We start from the raw sequence: 16,325 nt of genomic DNA, 5'->3' as shown, positions 1-16,325 counted from the left end.
AGGTGATTAGTTCTCACGCATATAATCTTATCTCCCCCTAGCTAGAGCCTGGGAAGTTTCGCTCATTATTTTTGTTGTTTTCAGACTGTGGAGATGTAGAGGCCTGACTCCATGCAGGTCACTTTCCGGGCACTCAACACCAAGACCTGTCACCCAGAGGTTTTCCTCAGAGACGCACATGTTTTCACATGCCTTAGGGATTCAGTTCAAGGCCCTTCTGCTCAACTGCATGGGGTGTCTCCCAACAGTTGATGTTTTCATTTTCTTTGGTAAACACCATAGAATGGAATTGCTAAATTATATGATAGTTCTATTTTAATTTTTGAGGAACCCCCCATACTGTTTTCCATAACGCACTAATTCACTGTCCTACCAATAATGCAATAATACACATGCCTTCCTTTTTTTCTACATCCTCTCTGACACTTGTTATTCTATGTCTTTTTGATAAAAGCCATTCTAACAGCTGTGAGGAAGAATCTCACGTTATAACCAGAGACATTCTGCAGGGGAGGAGAAGGGAGTAGGATCAAAACAAGGGTGGGAAAAGCACAAGGGACCATGGTGATAGTTCACGGGTGAATGGGTGGCGGGAATTTCACGGGGACTATAACCAAGATGAAAATGCACACATTGTAGAAAAATGAAAAATGATGTAAATATCTATATGTGTAAATATCTATCTATCTAGGTATCTATCTATCTATCTATCTATCTATCTATATATATATATATATATACACACACACATATATATAATGAAGAATATCGGTTGTTTGGAATTGCATTCCCAGGTGAGTAGTGAGGTTGCACGTCTTCTCAGGTATGTTCCTGATGGTTGTCTAAACGATGTGCCTTCTTGGAAAAATATCTATTCAGATACTCAGCTTATTTTTAAATCAGATTATTTGATTTTTAGTTATTGAGCTACATAAGTTACTCATATATTTTGGATATTAGCCCCTTACAGCTATGATTTTTGAAAATATCTTCTCCCATTCAGTAGGTTGCCTTTTATTTCTTGTATTTATTTTTCATAATGGGTTCCTTTGCTGTGCAGAATCATTCATTCATTGAGCAATTACTTTATGTGTCTTGAAGGCAAAAAGAAGATTAAGGCCCAGTCTCACTGTCCAAAAAGAGGAGGCTGATACCTGAACACAGGGTAACCACTGCCCCAAAGGAAATCACCTAGGAACCCCAAGACTCTCTGAGTATTTAGTAGGATTGACCTAGTTTTAACATTGAAAGTGCTACCTTTCAGGAAATTCCTCAGTCCCAGACAAACTGGCATAGTTGGTTACTGTGCGAGGGACAGTGACTAGTTTCCTTGGAGGTAGGAGGACACTGTGATCCCAGGGGTCAGCTCTGAAGCACCGTTCATTTCTTGTCACAGTGTGACAGCAAATGGTGGCCTCACATGCCTCAAGGAACTGCATCAAGTTCCTTGAGCATGTGGGAGGTTGGTAGAATGAGTCACCAATTGGGCCTGTCAGAGAAAAAAGCATAAAAGTGACTGGTGAGGAAAGGGCTGGGGTAGCAATCTCTATAGCAACTTCTGAAGCCAAGCCCAGAATCTGTGAAGCAACAATCCAGCCAGATGAAGTCCAATACCCCCAGATGATGGAGCTCAGAGTGGCAGTGTTCTCTAAATCAAGACAACAGCCTGACACACTAGCAAAGGGACCTTCAGGGTCTCAGAGTCCTGTGCCTTGCAGCCCACTTGCTCCTCTTCCTTGGGGCAGAGCAGGGTATGCCTTGTTAGCAAATAACATGGAAGAGACACAGTATCCCTTTGTTGTTCCTCCTCCTCCTAGGCAACTGTCTAGGTTAGTGAAATCAGTTCCTGATTTTTAATCTGAGATCTTCCTGTTTAGTTTAACCCCTACTCAACATCTGAAATCATATGCCAAATTTTGTATACATAAGCATCTTTTTGGAAAGATAGCATTCATCAGAATCTCTAAATTGTTCAAGATCAGAAAGAGGTTAAGAAACACTAGACTAAATGACTGCTAAGTTTCCTGTTTTCACATTCAGTGATTCTTTGCTAATACTTAAGACAATTGGTCTGAAATTATAAAAAGGATCACAAGGGACATAAATATTAGGGTCCAAAAAATCCAATATTGTTTTGAGAGATATGATACATATTAACATTTGGGAATATAAAACAGCTTTCTCTGTTGTGAAAGGGAACCTGTGATGGTTAATTTTATATCAACTTGGCTAAGATAGTGGACACACCATGTGGGTGCCCAGCTGTTTGGTCAAATACAATCTAGATGTTGTTTTGAAGTATTCTAAAGATGATTTAGAATACTTGATTTGATTTAAAGACATTTAAATCAATAGACTTTGAGTAAAGCAAATTACCATCCATAATGTGTGGGTGGGCCTCCTTCTATCAGTGGAAGTGTTGAAGAGGAAAGGATGATGTTTCCCAAAGGAGAAAGAAATTTCCTCAAGACTGCAACATAGGAGCCCTGCCTGAGTTTCCAGCCTGCTGCCCTGCAGAATTCAGATTCAAAATTAACTTCATCTCTTACTTGAATTTCTAGCTGAACAGCCTGGAATTTGGAGGCCCTCTCAAGCATGTAAGCCATTGCCGTCAAATAATTCTCAGTCTCTGTGGTTCTCTCCAGTTGGTTCTATTTCTCTGAAGAACTTTGACTAATACAAGATCCATTTGTCATTTATTTCACATCATACACATATGACTCATCAAAATAGTCACCACTGGTGAAGGCAGTCCCGTGGTCATTTGGAACAAAGGAGTACTATTGGCCAGAAAAGGCTATAAAAAGTAAGAAACAAAAATCCACACTTTCCCAAGTATATGTCCCAAGCTTGAGTAAAATCGCCGAAGAACCACACCTGCTCAAACTGGCTGAAAGCAAGTTGGTTAACATAATTTGGTCAAAAGAAACATTTGGTTCAAAATGAACAGCTTTTTCCTTTAAATTGATATACCACTCTGCACTGGCAAACGTTTTCATTAGAAAGTACATATATGTCACTTTTGTAATTTCACAAAAAGAAGGAAATGAGTATTTTCAGGCACAGCTTCTTTGGCGAGCTGGTGGCGGTGGAAGGTGGTTGAAGCAGTTCAATGCCTCCCCACTTCCCCACGGGAAGGCAGGTGGGCTGGAGGCTAGTGAATATGAATTGCAGGACCCTCCAAATTTCTACAAGCCTCCTTACCACCTTTTTATTTGGGAAGGGGGGCGGCAGGGGAGGGAACAGCGCCTGGGAGAGCTCGTGCCCCGTCGGCAGCAGTGAAGCGCAAAGGGCATTTGAGACGTTCTCAGATTCCTGAAGGGGCAACCCTCGGTGTGGAGCCAGACGGTCCGAGCAGCCGCCCCAGCGAGTGCTAGGGAAGGTTTTACTCGCGATTACCCTTCCCTTACCCGTTTCGTGTGCGCACACTTTACCCTATTTTCTGGGGCGAGAAATCCTGGGGAGGAAACTTTATCTTCCGCGTCACTTTATCTTTCATAGAAATTTCCTAAATGTAAGTACGGTGCAACGAAACGCAGCACTAGCTCAGGGGCGCTTGGAGTAACCGGGAAATCATGAAAACCAGGGGCCAACCCAAGGCTAAAAGGAGGCGCCCGCGGAGCGCCGGGGACTCCGCGCTCGCCCGCCCCGGCAACCACCGCCGCGCGCCGCCCGCGGCCGCCCGACCCGGGCGCGCGCCTCGGCAGCTTCCCCGCGCGCCTGACGTCACGGCGCCGGGGCGGGGCTAGCGCCGGGGCGGGGCTAGCGTCGGGGCGGGCCGCCCCCGGAACTCGCGGAAGGGGCGGGCCGGGGGCGGCGGCCGGGGGGCGAGCTCCGCCTCTGAAGTGCGAGCGTTTCCAGCGCGCTGGGTCCGCTGCTGCGGCCGAGGAGCTGGCGGGGTCGGGATGTCGGAGCTGCCTGACGTCCGGCGGCGGGGCCACCCCAAGCAGAGCTCCTGGCACCCGCCGCACCCCGGCTTCGTGCTGGGGCTGGACGTGGGCAGCTCGGTGATCCGCTGCCACGTCTATGACCGCGCGGCGCGGATCTGCGGCTCCAGCGCGCGGAAGGTAATCGGGAGCGGGCGTCGGGGCCGCCGGGCAGGGTCGCGCCGAGGACCCGGGGTCGGGTCGCCTGGGGCGAGGGGCGGGGGCGCCTCCGCCGGCCGGGACGGGCCCCCCTGCCGCGCTGACGGGCCCGGGGCTGCGCGTCTGGCCAGATCCCGCTTTCCCTCTCCCGGCGGGGTGAACCCCGCGCTCCCTTCCAGTCCAGACCGGGAGCGAGAGGCGGCGGGTTGGTGACCCGGGCCGCTCCTCTGCATCCTCTCACCTGGGCTCTCGCCTCGCCGGCCTCTCCTACCTGGGACTGAGGTGACTGGGCAGGGCAGGGCAGGGCTGGGAAGGCTGCGCTCATCCAGCCCGAGGGTGCTCCGTGACTGCCTTGTTTTTTTCTGCCCCTTTCTTGATCGACTTCCAACCCGTCTTTCTGCAATTTTTCAAGTCTTGATAAAACTTAAATTTGTTTCTTTTGTCCTTTCTTCGACTGTCATCATTAACTACTCTCAAAGCGCTGGCTCCTCACATGAGCAGTTGATTTCCATAGACACAGGAGAGATATTGGGCAGGTTTTGCAGACTAGGTTGTCATTCGTTTCTCTCTTCCCATCTTTGAGAATTCATGAAAATATTTTTTGCCTTTTGAGGAACTTACCAAGTCATTAGTTTTTGTTTTAGTGAAGTTTTGAATTGGGATAGCACCCAGCACATTGTTTGTTACTCTTCTGTTCTCATTTAATGAAGTGTTGATTTCTACACAATTGCCAGCGCCTCTAAAATAATGGTTATTTACTTGGTGTTCTTACTTAATCTTCTTCCCAATACTAACATCTTTCATGGGAGTAGTGGTGGCCAGAACATAGCAATTATTAACCTGAACCATTCCCAGCAGCACTGGTCTCTTGGATTTCTCAATCCCCACCTCCTTAGGAGTGTTTTTCAGTGGCAGCAGTTGTCTAGGATCAGGTCTTACCCAGGATGAAAATAAGTAATGACTGTGATGAGTATTTGTTGTCAGGAAACAGCACACTTCATTCAGGCCTCAGGACCAAGACCTTGAGTTGTGAACCTGTGCAGGAACACAGCCCACACACCCCATCCATACCCCACCCTGTAAGGACAGGTGAAAAGTCCTTCAGTGACTGTGTGCTCCTTATCTTTTTATGAGTCTGTCACAACACAGTGACACTTTTCACAGACTCCCTTGTAATTCTAGACACAAAGTACTTTTGCTTTAAGCAGTGATTTTTTTTTTTTTTTTTGAAGGGAACTGAGGTGTTGGAACCAAAGGAAACAGAAATTGCTAGCAGATACAAAGTTTCAAATACAGTGTTATTTGGAGAGAATCATTCTTTTTTATATAGATCAGGGAAGAATCTCAAAGATGAATCATGATTGCTGTGAGTAGCAGGAGACTAGAATGGTTTATTTAGACACTGAACTGTGGAGAAGAAAACTGGGAAGTTATATGAGCAAATGAAAATGCAAAGTGTCCCTGTCCTCAAAGGATGAAGGACCATCTTAGATAAAGGAGCATATAGCAGTGCTTCAAACTAGTAGCGGAGTTTAAAGCAGTGTTACTTAAAGTATGATAGGTGGGCTGCTCTAGATAAGATATAGCAACTAAATGTTTAGAAATATGTGTAGCAATTTGGCAGAGTAATTTCATGTCTGCTATCTTAAAACATTTGGAATTTTACTTGTATGTAGTTTTGTTTTAATTACATCTTAAAATATTGTTTGGTCCACAATGAGTTAGAAATAAGAAAAAACCAACAATTGATCCTTTACTGAAGCTAATTTGGGATATTTGGGAAAGAGTCTTGTAGGCCTATGCTGATACTTAGCACCTTGTTTATTACTTCATAGGTGCAAAATAAATAATGACTGCATTTTATCAAAGTTTAAGAATTCCGTTTGCTTCATGGGACTCTGTGAATTAGAGGTGTAGCTTGTGCCCTCAAGTGAAAAATCACAACTCTGCTAATATTATGAGGGAAAGAATATATAATAGAAACCCAAACCTCTTAGTGTAGGACTTGGTTGATTCTGGCAAATAGATAGCTTTAAAAGAGAAAAAAGAGGGCCTCCCCTGGTAGTGCAGGTGGTTGACAGCCATGCTGTGAAGCTGTCCACTGCCTCTGTAGCACCTATTCTATCCCTGCCGACAGGCGAGAGTCCCACATGGCGAGGCAGATCTCTCCTGCCGTGCCCGCTGCTCCCCTCAGCAGTGTATTTCATCAGTCTGCCTGTTCTGCTCCTCACTCTGTCTCTGGTGAATCCTCTCACCATCCCGTACATCTGGCCTGTACCTTGGTTCTTGTATTAAATAAATAAATCTTAAAAAAAAAAGAGAGAGAAATAGAAGAACTGAAGAGATCACCTTGTAGAAACAAGAAAAAATAGACTGTGTTGGTCTTTAGTTAAAATTGAAATATCAAACATGAACCTTTACATTAGAAGGCCAGGAGGCTTCTAGGAAAACTTCAGTGTTATTTCTTATGGTGCTTTTTAATAGCAAAAATACATCTATAATTTGTATTACAATCTTCCTATGAATTCTCAAATATTGGGGTCACAATTGGAATAGTATTGAGACTTGGAACCCCTGATTGTGAATATTTGATATTTTTAGTTTTTAAAAATGGATGTAATAAACCAGGTGCTAAGTATCAATGTAGACCAACAAGACTTTTGTGAGAAACCATCAAAAATGAAAGCATTTTGATTGGAAAAACAGATCAGAAAGGTCACTCCATAGAAAGTGGTGGTATCTCCAATAGCATATGCCATCTGTACTTTCTTTTTAAAATCTGGCTGTTGTTGTCTTTTGTTGTTTTTTTTTTTTTAATTTTTTTATAGTTTTTTTAATAATTTTTTTTTAAAGATTTATTTATTTATTTATACAAGCACTGGGTACAGTCAGAAGCATGGGAGGGTGAGAGAATTCACCAGAGCCAGAGTGGGGAGCAGAGCAGGCAGAAGGACCAAAGTACACTGCTGAGGGGAGCAGTGGGCAGCAGGAGAGGTCTGCGCGCCATGTGGGACCCTCCTCCAGTGGCCGGGGAGCAGCCGGGGATCAAACCAGCGCTGCAGAGGCTGCGGGCAGCTTCCCAACCCAACACTCAACTGCTGCACCACCGGGGAGGCCCTGTTGTCTTTTGTTTTAAATCAACAAAACAGTTCCTCCTTAACTTTGATTTTGTTCTTTTTTTTTTTTTTTAAAGATTTATTTATGCATACAAGAGCTGAGGTACAGGCCAGAGATACGAGGTGAGAGGATTCATCAGAGATAGAATAGGGAGCAGAACGGACAGAAGGACGGAAATACACTGCTGAGGGGAGCAGCGGGTGAGACAGGAGAGGTCTGCTGCGCCATGTGGGTTGCTCCCTGGCCTGCCGGGGATCGAATTTGTGCTGCTGAGGCTGTGGATTGCTTCATAATGTGGTGCTTAAGCCCTTGCGCCACCAGGGAGGCCCTGATTTTGTTCTTTTTTTTTTTCTCTCTCTTTTTTTTTCCTCTCTTTTTTTTCCCCTCTCTTTTTTTTTTTTAAATAAATTTTATTTTTATATTCCCCATACAATTGCAACCCCCTTATTTTGATCCCAATCCCTCCCCTCCCCGCCCCCCACCTCACATAGAGTGTCTCTGGTTCATAGTTATTTGTTGATTTTGATTTTCACTTTCTTATAGTTATTCATTTTCTTGGTCCCTTATTTAAGTTTTCTAGATTCCTGCTATGAGTGAGACCATCCAGTATTTTTCTTTTTCTTTCTGGCTTATTTCGCTGAGCATGATCCCTTCCAGCGCCATCCATGTTGCTGCAAATTGCATGTGTTTATCTTTTTTTGATTGCTGAGTAATATTCCATGGTATATATGTACCACGTCTTCTTGATCCAGTCATCTATTTTTGGGCATTTGGGTTGTTTCCAAAGCTTAGCTATTGTAAAGAGTGCTGCTATAAACATAGGGGTGCAGGTGCTCTTTGGAATTGATGTTTCTGTGTCCTTTGGGTAAATACCTAGGAGTGGAATTGCTGGATCATATGGAAGCTCTATGTTTAGTAGGTCCAGAAATCTCCACACAGCTATCCACAGTGGTTGGACCAGTTTGCACTCCCACCAACAGTGCAGGAGAGTTCCTTTTTCTCCACAACCTCGCCTACATTTGTTGTTGCTAGTTTTTTTAATATGTGCCATTCTCACTGGTGTAAGATGGTATTTCATGGTAGTTTTGATTTGCATTTCCCTGATTACAAGTGATGTTGACATAAGACCTGAAACCATAAAATACATAGAAAGAAATATAGGCGAAACACTACGTGATATGCACATCAAAGACATCTTTACAGACACATCACCCAAAGCAGTGATAGTGAAGGCAAAGATAAACAGCTGGGACTACATCAAATTAAAGAGCTTCTGCACAGCAAAAGAGACAATAACAAAAACAAAGAGAAACCCCACCGACTGGGAGAACATTTTTGCACACAACACTAATGATAAAGGACTGATCACAAAAATCTGCAAAGAGCTGATGAGACTCAACAACAACAACAAAAATAATCCAGTCAAAAAATGGGCAGAAGAGCTAAAAAGAAACTTCTCTGAAGAGGAAATGCAAATGGCCAACAGGCATATGATTTTGTTCTTGATCTAACTTTGGTTTGATCTTCCTTTGGTAAAGGAGCAGATTTCATCGTCACATGTTTGGAAATGGTGAGCTACCCATGTTAGTGGAGTGGGGGGGGGCATGTTTGTAGGATACTGTTGAGGCAGTGGCATCCATACTGATTTTTTTTTTCAGCATGAGCAAATGTTGATTTTATTTGTGCCCTTATAGTCTGTGGTCATGGAAGTCTTGCATAGAAGAAATAGAAATAATGGTTAGAGGGGAACTGATTATGTTAAATCTGTTTCTGATGAGTTCACTGGGGAATAATAGATTCTTTTTCCATGTCACCCGGTGTCACTATCATGCTCCTTACATCGTTACTGTTTCCTTAGTTCTTTTTTCTCTTTATTTTTGACCTTTTCTTACATGATACAGATTTTCCTTAAATTGTGATCTTTGGCTGGTTACCTGTTCATATTTTCAGTGTGATGTCTTACCCCACTCGGCTCTATATGGTATTTGCAAGTAAAGAACTGCTCTGTTTCAACGTCTCCAGAAAGTGAATTTACTTTCGGCCAGGATAGGGAGGGATAGTGATCTGGCTGGAGGAGGGAAACTAGGAATCCTTGTAAAGACTCTGAAACATCCTATGTTCTGCCCTGTCTGTATCCCATCCTTTGGAGGTTCTGCTGGTTTTCAGGATTCAAAAACCCTAGAATCTCTGCCACAGGTTGTGTAAAGATATGGTATCATTTGAGAGGGTAGTGAGGTGTCAGTTTTCTCCTCTGTGCTTAGCTGTGTATCACCCACACATTCACTATTCACATTAAAGACCTGGTTTGGTCCAGTTTATTAAAATGTGGTCTGAGTTGGTTTTTTCTTTTCACATTTTCCCTGTCTGTAAATATTATTATTATTATTTTTTTTTTAAATAGAGGGATGCTTTATTTATTTGTTTGCTTGTTTTGTTTATACATGCACTGGGTACAGTCAGAAGTGCGGGAGGGTGAGAGAATTCACCAGAGCCAGAGCGGGGAGCAGAGCAGGCAGAAGGACCGAAGTACACTGCTGAGGGGAGCAGCGGGCGGCAGGAGAGGTCTGCGCGCCATGTGGGACCCTCCTCCGGTGGCCGGGGAGCAGCCGGGGATCGAACCGGCGCCGCAGAGGCCGCGCGCAGTTTCGCAACCCAGCGCTCAACCGCTGCGCCACCAGGGAGGCCCTGTCTGTAAATATTATTAATGTTTCTATTGAAGTGGAGTCTTGAGAGGACTGGGAGAGAAAACATAGCTTCAAGCCATCATTTTAACATTTCAGCCATGTGTTCCTTTTCTTTATTTTATTTTTTAAGTTAACAGATAGTAGAATTGATTTTTTTTGGTCATTAAGTTCTATGAGTTTTAGCAGATATATAGTAGTGACCCCCAAAATTGCCTTTTGCTCCCCCTCCATTGTCATAATCACGCCTTTCCTTTGGTAACCCCAGATTCATTTTCCATGACCATAGATTTGTCTTTTTGAGGATGTCATATAAGTGGAACCAGACATTAAGTAGAAAAAACTTACAGAGTTCCATTTTTTCTCAGCAACACTTTGTTTTGTTAGTGTTTTTTATTTTGGGTATGCTAATAGATGTAGTAGAATCCATATTTTTTATTTGTATTTACTTAATGACTAATAATGTTGAATATTTCCATGTGCATGTTTGCCATCCATATATCTTCCTTGATGAAGTGCCTGTTCAAGACTTTCCCCATTTTTCATTTGGGTTGTTTGTTTTCATACTGTTGAATTTTGAGATTTCTTTATATTTACTGGCTTATCAAACCTGTGTTGGATATGTGATTTGCAGATATTTTAAACCAATCTGTACTTTGTCTTTTCATTTTCCTAATAGTCTTTTGCAGAGCAAACATTTTTAATTTTGATGAAATCCAATTTATCATTTTTGTTTGTTTTAGGAATTGTGTTTTTGTTGTCATGTCTAAGAATTCTTCAACTACCCACAAGTGAAAAAGATTTTCTCCTCAACATTTTATAGTTTTACTATATATTTCCGTCTGTGATCCATTTTGAGTTAATTTTTGTATAAGAGATGAGGTTTAGATAGAGGTTCTTTTTTTTGTATATGGATGTTTAGTTATTCCAACTATGTTGAAAAAACTGTCTTTTCTCCGAGGCAATTCAGCCTTGTTCATTTTTCAAAAATCCTTATTCTTATTTGTGTGGGTCTACTTCTGGGCTCTGTTCTGTTCCATTAATCTGTTTGTCTATTTTTATGCTAGTAGCACACTTTTAATTACTGTGCCTGTCTATTAAGTCATGGGACTGAGTAGTGTGATTCTTCCAATTTTACATCTTTTCAGCATTATTTGGCTATTTTAGTCCTTTTGCCTAAAATATAAATTTTCAGACTTATCATATCTACATTTACACAAAAAATTCTGCTGGGATTTTGATACAGAATTGTGCATGACAGTTCTTTTAGTACTGCCTCCTCACCCTCATGATAGTCTTCTGATAAGAAATCCATTTGGATTATTGTTCTATATTTGTAATATGTCTGACTGTTTTAGTTTTTTTGTGTTTTTAGATTTTAGCATTTAAATTACAAAGAATCTGGATGTTGTTGGCTTAAGCAAATTGAGACAAACAGAAATAAGTTAGTTTATTAAAGAATCAAGATTGAGGATTTGAGCCTAGGATCAGCCTCCAGATAGCTCTGGGCAGGCTGCCCAAATTCTGAGCTTCTCAGTGAGTCTAATACAGTTGATGTATTCACAAGGAGATTACATGAAACATTTCAAGGATTTTTATGAAGTCAAAGAAAATCAGGGAAGAGGTCTGGTTAATGTATTGGTATCTCTCTGATGCTATCTGTGCATTAAGGAAAACAAAGAAGTTAGTCAAAATTTACCCTATTTAGGCCTTCCTAGTGGTGTAAGGGTTAATGTTATCTCAGTACTATCAAGCTATCACCAGCCACTGTGGCATGAGTTGGATCCCTGGCCACACATAGTGCATCAGACCTCTCCTGTCTCACCTGCTGCTCCCTTCAGCAGTGTATTTCAGTAGATCCACCTATTCTGCTCCTCACTCTGTCTCTCTTACTCCCCCACATCTCTGGCCTACACTCCATTTCGTCCATGCATAAATAAATAAAATCTTAAAAAATAATTTAACCTATTTAGAGCCTTTTTTTGGAAACTGAGAGTTTTAGCACCATCACAAATCTCAGAATTGATATTCTTTGAGGTCACTAATTTCTTTGCAAATGGCAGCTTCCAAATGCTGATTCCTCCCCTGCCCTTCCCTCCTCCCACACACAGGAACAGCAATATTCACAGGCTCAGCTTTTTCACAGGAGAAGACCAGCTGTGCCCTGACTCTAGACTTGAGTTCTTACTTGGGATCAGGCAAAAGGGTACCCACTTAGTTGTTAGCTTTGGTTAATAATGTGTAATGCAAAAACAAAACACAACAAAACAGTGAGTTATGCTTTGAATTTGTCCTTTTTCTATTTTTTTGTGTCTAGAATATGGATTTCAAATCTTTTAAATTTTAAAACCTTTCACTGAACTTTGTTTTAGCACTATTAATTACCCTAAGTGTTTTTTCCTGCAATGAACTCTCCTCTTCCCCCTCCAACCCCCACCGCCCTACCCTCCCACCTCCACCTCCAATTTCCTCCCCCATGAATAAATAGTAGACCTTTTGCCCTTGTCCACAGAACACTGAGGCTTTGTTCATTTTCCCCCAATCTCTTTTCTTTCTATTGTTCATATTAGTTCATTTCTGTTGCTGTATCTTCAAGTTTATTGACTTTCTTCTGTTCTCTTTATTCTAATATTGAGCCCATCCAGTAAGTTTTTAGTTTTGATTCTTTAATTGATTTTTCTAGCTTTATTGAGGAATTAGTGAGAAAGGTGTATAACATTATGGTTTTGTTTTTTTTTTTTCAGGAGACATTGCAAAACATTATGTTTTAGTATACATGTGTATAACAATTGGGAACTACTCTTGGCAAATTTCAGGTACAATAAATTATTATTAACAATAGTCATAATTCTGTACATTAGCTCTCCAGAGCTTATTCATCTGATAACTTAAAGTTTATACCTTTGACCAGATCTCTCCATTTCTCCTACTCCCCTAGTTACTGTATTTTGAAATTTTCATTTCTTTTTCTTTTGTTTGTTTTATGTCTTTGTTAAGGCTTTTAAACTTTCATTTTTTCCCCAAAGGAATTTTCCCTACTTGGAGCAATTTTATACTAAGCAGCTTTAAAGTCTTTCTCAGAACTTTGCCATTTTGGCATTAACATCTGCTAACTATCTTTTACCATGCAAGTTGCAATTGTTCTGATTCTTCACACGCCTTGTAATTTTAGATGGTTTTCATGGCTATTTTGAATGTCATAAGACTGGGTCTTGTGTAATTCCTATGATGAATGTTGTTATTTTCTTTTGGCAGTTAATACAGGTGGGTTCAGGATACAAATTCTGATCAGCCTTCTGTGGATGTGGCTTCAGTGTTAGTTGTTTTCAAAATCTTGGTAGTGCTATTTGAATCTGCCCTGTGTATATGCCACCCAGTGATCAGTCTGGGACCGGGGTAGTGTGGTCTGTGCCTTAGTTCTGTTCTTAAAGTCTCTGTTATGCCATAGGATTATATTTCCACAAGTGCAGCTTTGAAGTGAACCTAGGAGTTAATACAGAACTTATGCAGTTGCTTCCCCAAGCCTCTCCCTCTCTGAGATCTTCCTGCTACTTTCCTAGTCCCTGAGCCTCCCCTTTTGGGTCCTCTTGTCAGAAAACTGGAGCTTCTAGGTACTTCTCTGTCAGCAGGTGATACAAGTCAGCAAGAGCACAGAGAAGAAAAGCCTTGGGGGTTCACCTTAATCACTTGGTTTTACAGCTCTTCTGATGGAGAAAAAGTTGTACATCTGTCAGTAACTTAGGTATTTATGGTTATTGCTGTCATCACCACCACTGGATAGGATAGCCTAGGTACAGAGTATAGAGGCAAAGGAAGAAAAAAAAGGGAGGGGGTTTCTAATATTCTGTCTTAGCATCAGCCAAAATGTGAGTGTTTCTCCTAGTGTTTCATCTGCACCTAGTATCCTTTTCTTATTTTTAAGTTGCCTTGAGTTCAGGACAGGGATACCAGAAGAAAAATGGGAAACTTACCACCTGTTAAGGTATTTGAATTTCTATCTTCTTCCCCGCCTGTCAGCATATTTTTTAGAGTGCACAAATATATATATATATATATATGTGTGTGTGTGTGTGTGTGTGTAATTTTCTTTTTGGAACTTGTGTGTATCTGGAAGAGCAAAAATATAATCCCAAATTAATATATTTTAAAAAGGTAAAAAAAATAAACGAAAGTCTGACTTTTTTTCGTTTTGTAAGTATAATACATCTTTATTGTGGAAAACTTGGAAAATAAAGTGAGCAATAAGAAAAATAATAAATAAATACAGCTAAAATCTCTAAATTCATAGCATAATTACTGTTATTTTGATTTATAGTTCTTTTTTCCCCATATGTATTTTTTCCATTTTAACAGTAAAATGAATTGAGTAATAAGTGAAATCATGTTCTTTAACCATAATCTTAAGACCCAGATGCTATTGGTTTTATCTAATGTTGTTTTACTCAATCTTCTCTTTTCACAAATAGGTAGAAAATCTTTATCCTCAAGCTGGCTGGGTTGAAATTGATCCTGATGTTCTCTGGGTTCAATTTGTTGCTGTAATAAAAGAATCTGTCAAAGGTAATTGTACTTAAAAAATAAAAATAGTAAAAGTACATTTTATTTGTAGTAAGAGTTTTCTTCAGGTGTCTAGAATTTTGTGTGTTTCCTAAGTTATAATTGTACACATAGTATTTTAATGAAGTCATAATTTCCCAGTATTTTTCAGGGGACATTTTCAGTTTGCAATGAACCACTTTGTCAAGGAAAGGTAACAGCAGCATTGCAAACTGAAAATGTCCCCTGACAACAATACTGGGAAATTATGACTTCATTAAAATACTACTGTGTACAATTATCAACTTAGGAACACACCCACAAAATGCTAGGGAGTTATAAACAAAGTTACAAAAATAGTTCCTGCTGTTAGGAGTTTTACAACTGCGTTACCTGTAATGTAAAATAAGTTTTTGTTTTATTTTGTTTTTTTCTGTGTGACCTCTTGATGCTAAGTCCTCTGCTGGCTGCAGTCGTGGTTTGAAATGTTAGTTCTTCACAAACATTCCAGTGCAGTATTCTTTAAGAACATGGTGAAAGATGACTTGTAAATATGAATTCTTAAAAGTCTTTTGCTTCATTTTCCTGACAGTTGCTTATCCTTCGCACCTTTTCTGTTAGAAACATTTCAAAACCTATTTAAAAAAATGTGCAAGGATAATAAATTGAACACCTTTATGTCTTTCTCCTAGATTCAGATGTGTTTACAATGTTTGTCATCCTATAACACTTTTTTTTTTGGCTGACTCATTTGAAGGTTGGTTGGGACAACTGCACACTGCTAAATACGTGAGCATTATCTCCAAAGAAAAGGTGTATTCTCCTATATAAATATAATGTAATTATCACAAGGAAATTTAATATTAACGTAATTTTTCTAATACTCGTGTTCAATATTCCCCTCTGTTCTTTGTCATTTATAACAAAAGAACCTACAGACTGCAGGCAGTCTGTTTCATCTCTAATCTAGAGTATGTTTTTCGTGACACTGATACTTTCAAAAGCACAGACCAGTTTAGTAGATTGTTCCTCATTTGTGGCTAATTATTTGATCATGATTAGATTCAGGTGAAATATTTTTGGAAAGGCTGCTGTGTAGGGGGTGGTGTGTCTTCCTCAGTGCTCAAGTAGAAGTTGTCCCAAATTTGCCCAGGGGGGTAAATTGCTGTATAAGAAAATATCATGGAAAACACTTGAGTTGCTGTATGTTAAGAAATTTGGACCCCCAAAATGTTTTTATTTTTAACATCTGTTTATGTGGAAAATAAGACCTAAGTTTCAATAATGCTACTTTCACTGAGGTTTTCATTTTTTGCCATCAGCTAGCTATCTTGTATTATGGTAGATCACTGCTTATGTTAAGATCTAGTCTCCTAGCATTATGAAGGAGAAAATGAAATCTGACTTACCTTGAGTAGTATTTTTTTTTCTGACATTTAACACAAAAGACCATTTTGTTATTATTGGAATGACTTTTTCCCCTTTTAGATAAAAAAAATTACTAAAAGTCATCGTAATAACTTATCTTAGTAATAACAATATCGTAATAACATTGTAATAACAATATCTTAGTATTGGCTCCAATTTTATGACTAAATGCTAAACTGAGAATTTTTTGGTAAAGATTATATTGAAAAGTTTCTTTCCTGTATCATAATACTGTGAAGACAACTTCACTGACTTCTATTTATTTATTTATTTATTTATTTTTGAGATTTATTTTATTTGTACAAGAACAGGGGTATAGGCCAGATGTGTGGGAGGGTGAGAGGATTCACCAGAGACAGAGCAGGGAACAGAACAGGCAGAATGACTGAAATACACTGCTGAGGGGAGCAGCAGGCAAGACAGGAGAGGTCTGCTGCGCCATGCGGGTTGCTCCCTGGCTGGCCAGGGATCAAACTCG

At 40.5% G+C, this 16,325-nt stretch overlaps 1 protein-coding gene across 1 annotated transcript in view; it reads left to right on the top strand.

Annotated features, from left to right (window-relative positions):
* Window positions 1–3,905: 3,905 nt before the first annotated feature.
* GK5 (glycerol kinase 5) overlaps window positions 3,906–16,325 on the top strand; it is a gene marked incomplete at both ends in the record, with an annotated part of 69,246 nt that continues 56,826 nt past the window's right edge. The window contains 2 exons of the mRNA XM_084232616.1: window positions 3,906–4,067; window positions 14,350–14,443. Coding sequence (XP_084088742.1) covers window positions 3,906–4,067; window positions 14,350–14,443 — 256 coding nt within the window. The remainder of the gene's footprint in view (window positions 4,068–14,349; window positions 14,444–16,325) is intronic.

Source organism: Talpa europaea (assembly GCF_964194135.1).
Source record: "Talpa europaea genome assembly, chromosome: 4".
NCBI lineage: Eukaryota > Metazoa > Chordata > Mammalia > Eulipotyphla > Talpidae > Talpa > Talpa europaea.
Note: the sequence above shows the minus strand (reverse complement) of the source record. Positions and strands in the feature narration are given on the sequence as shown.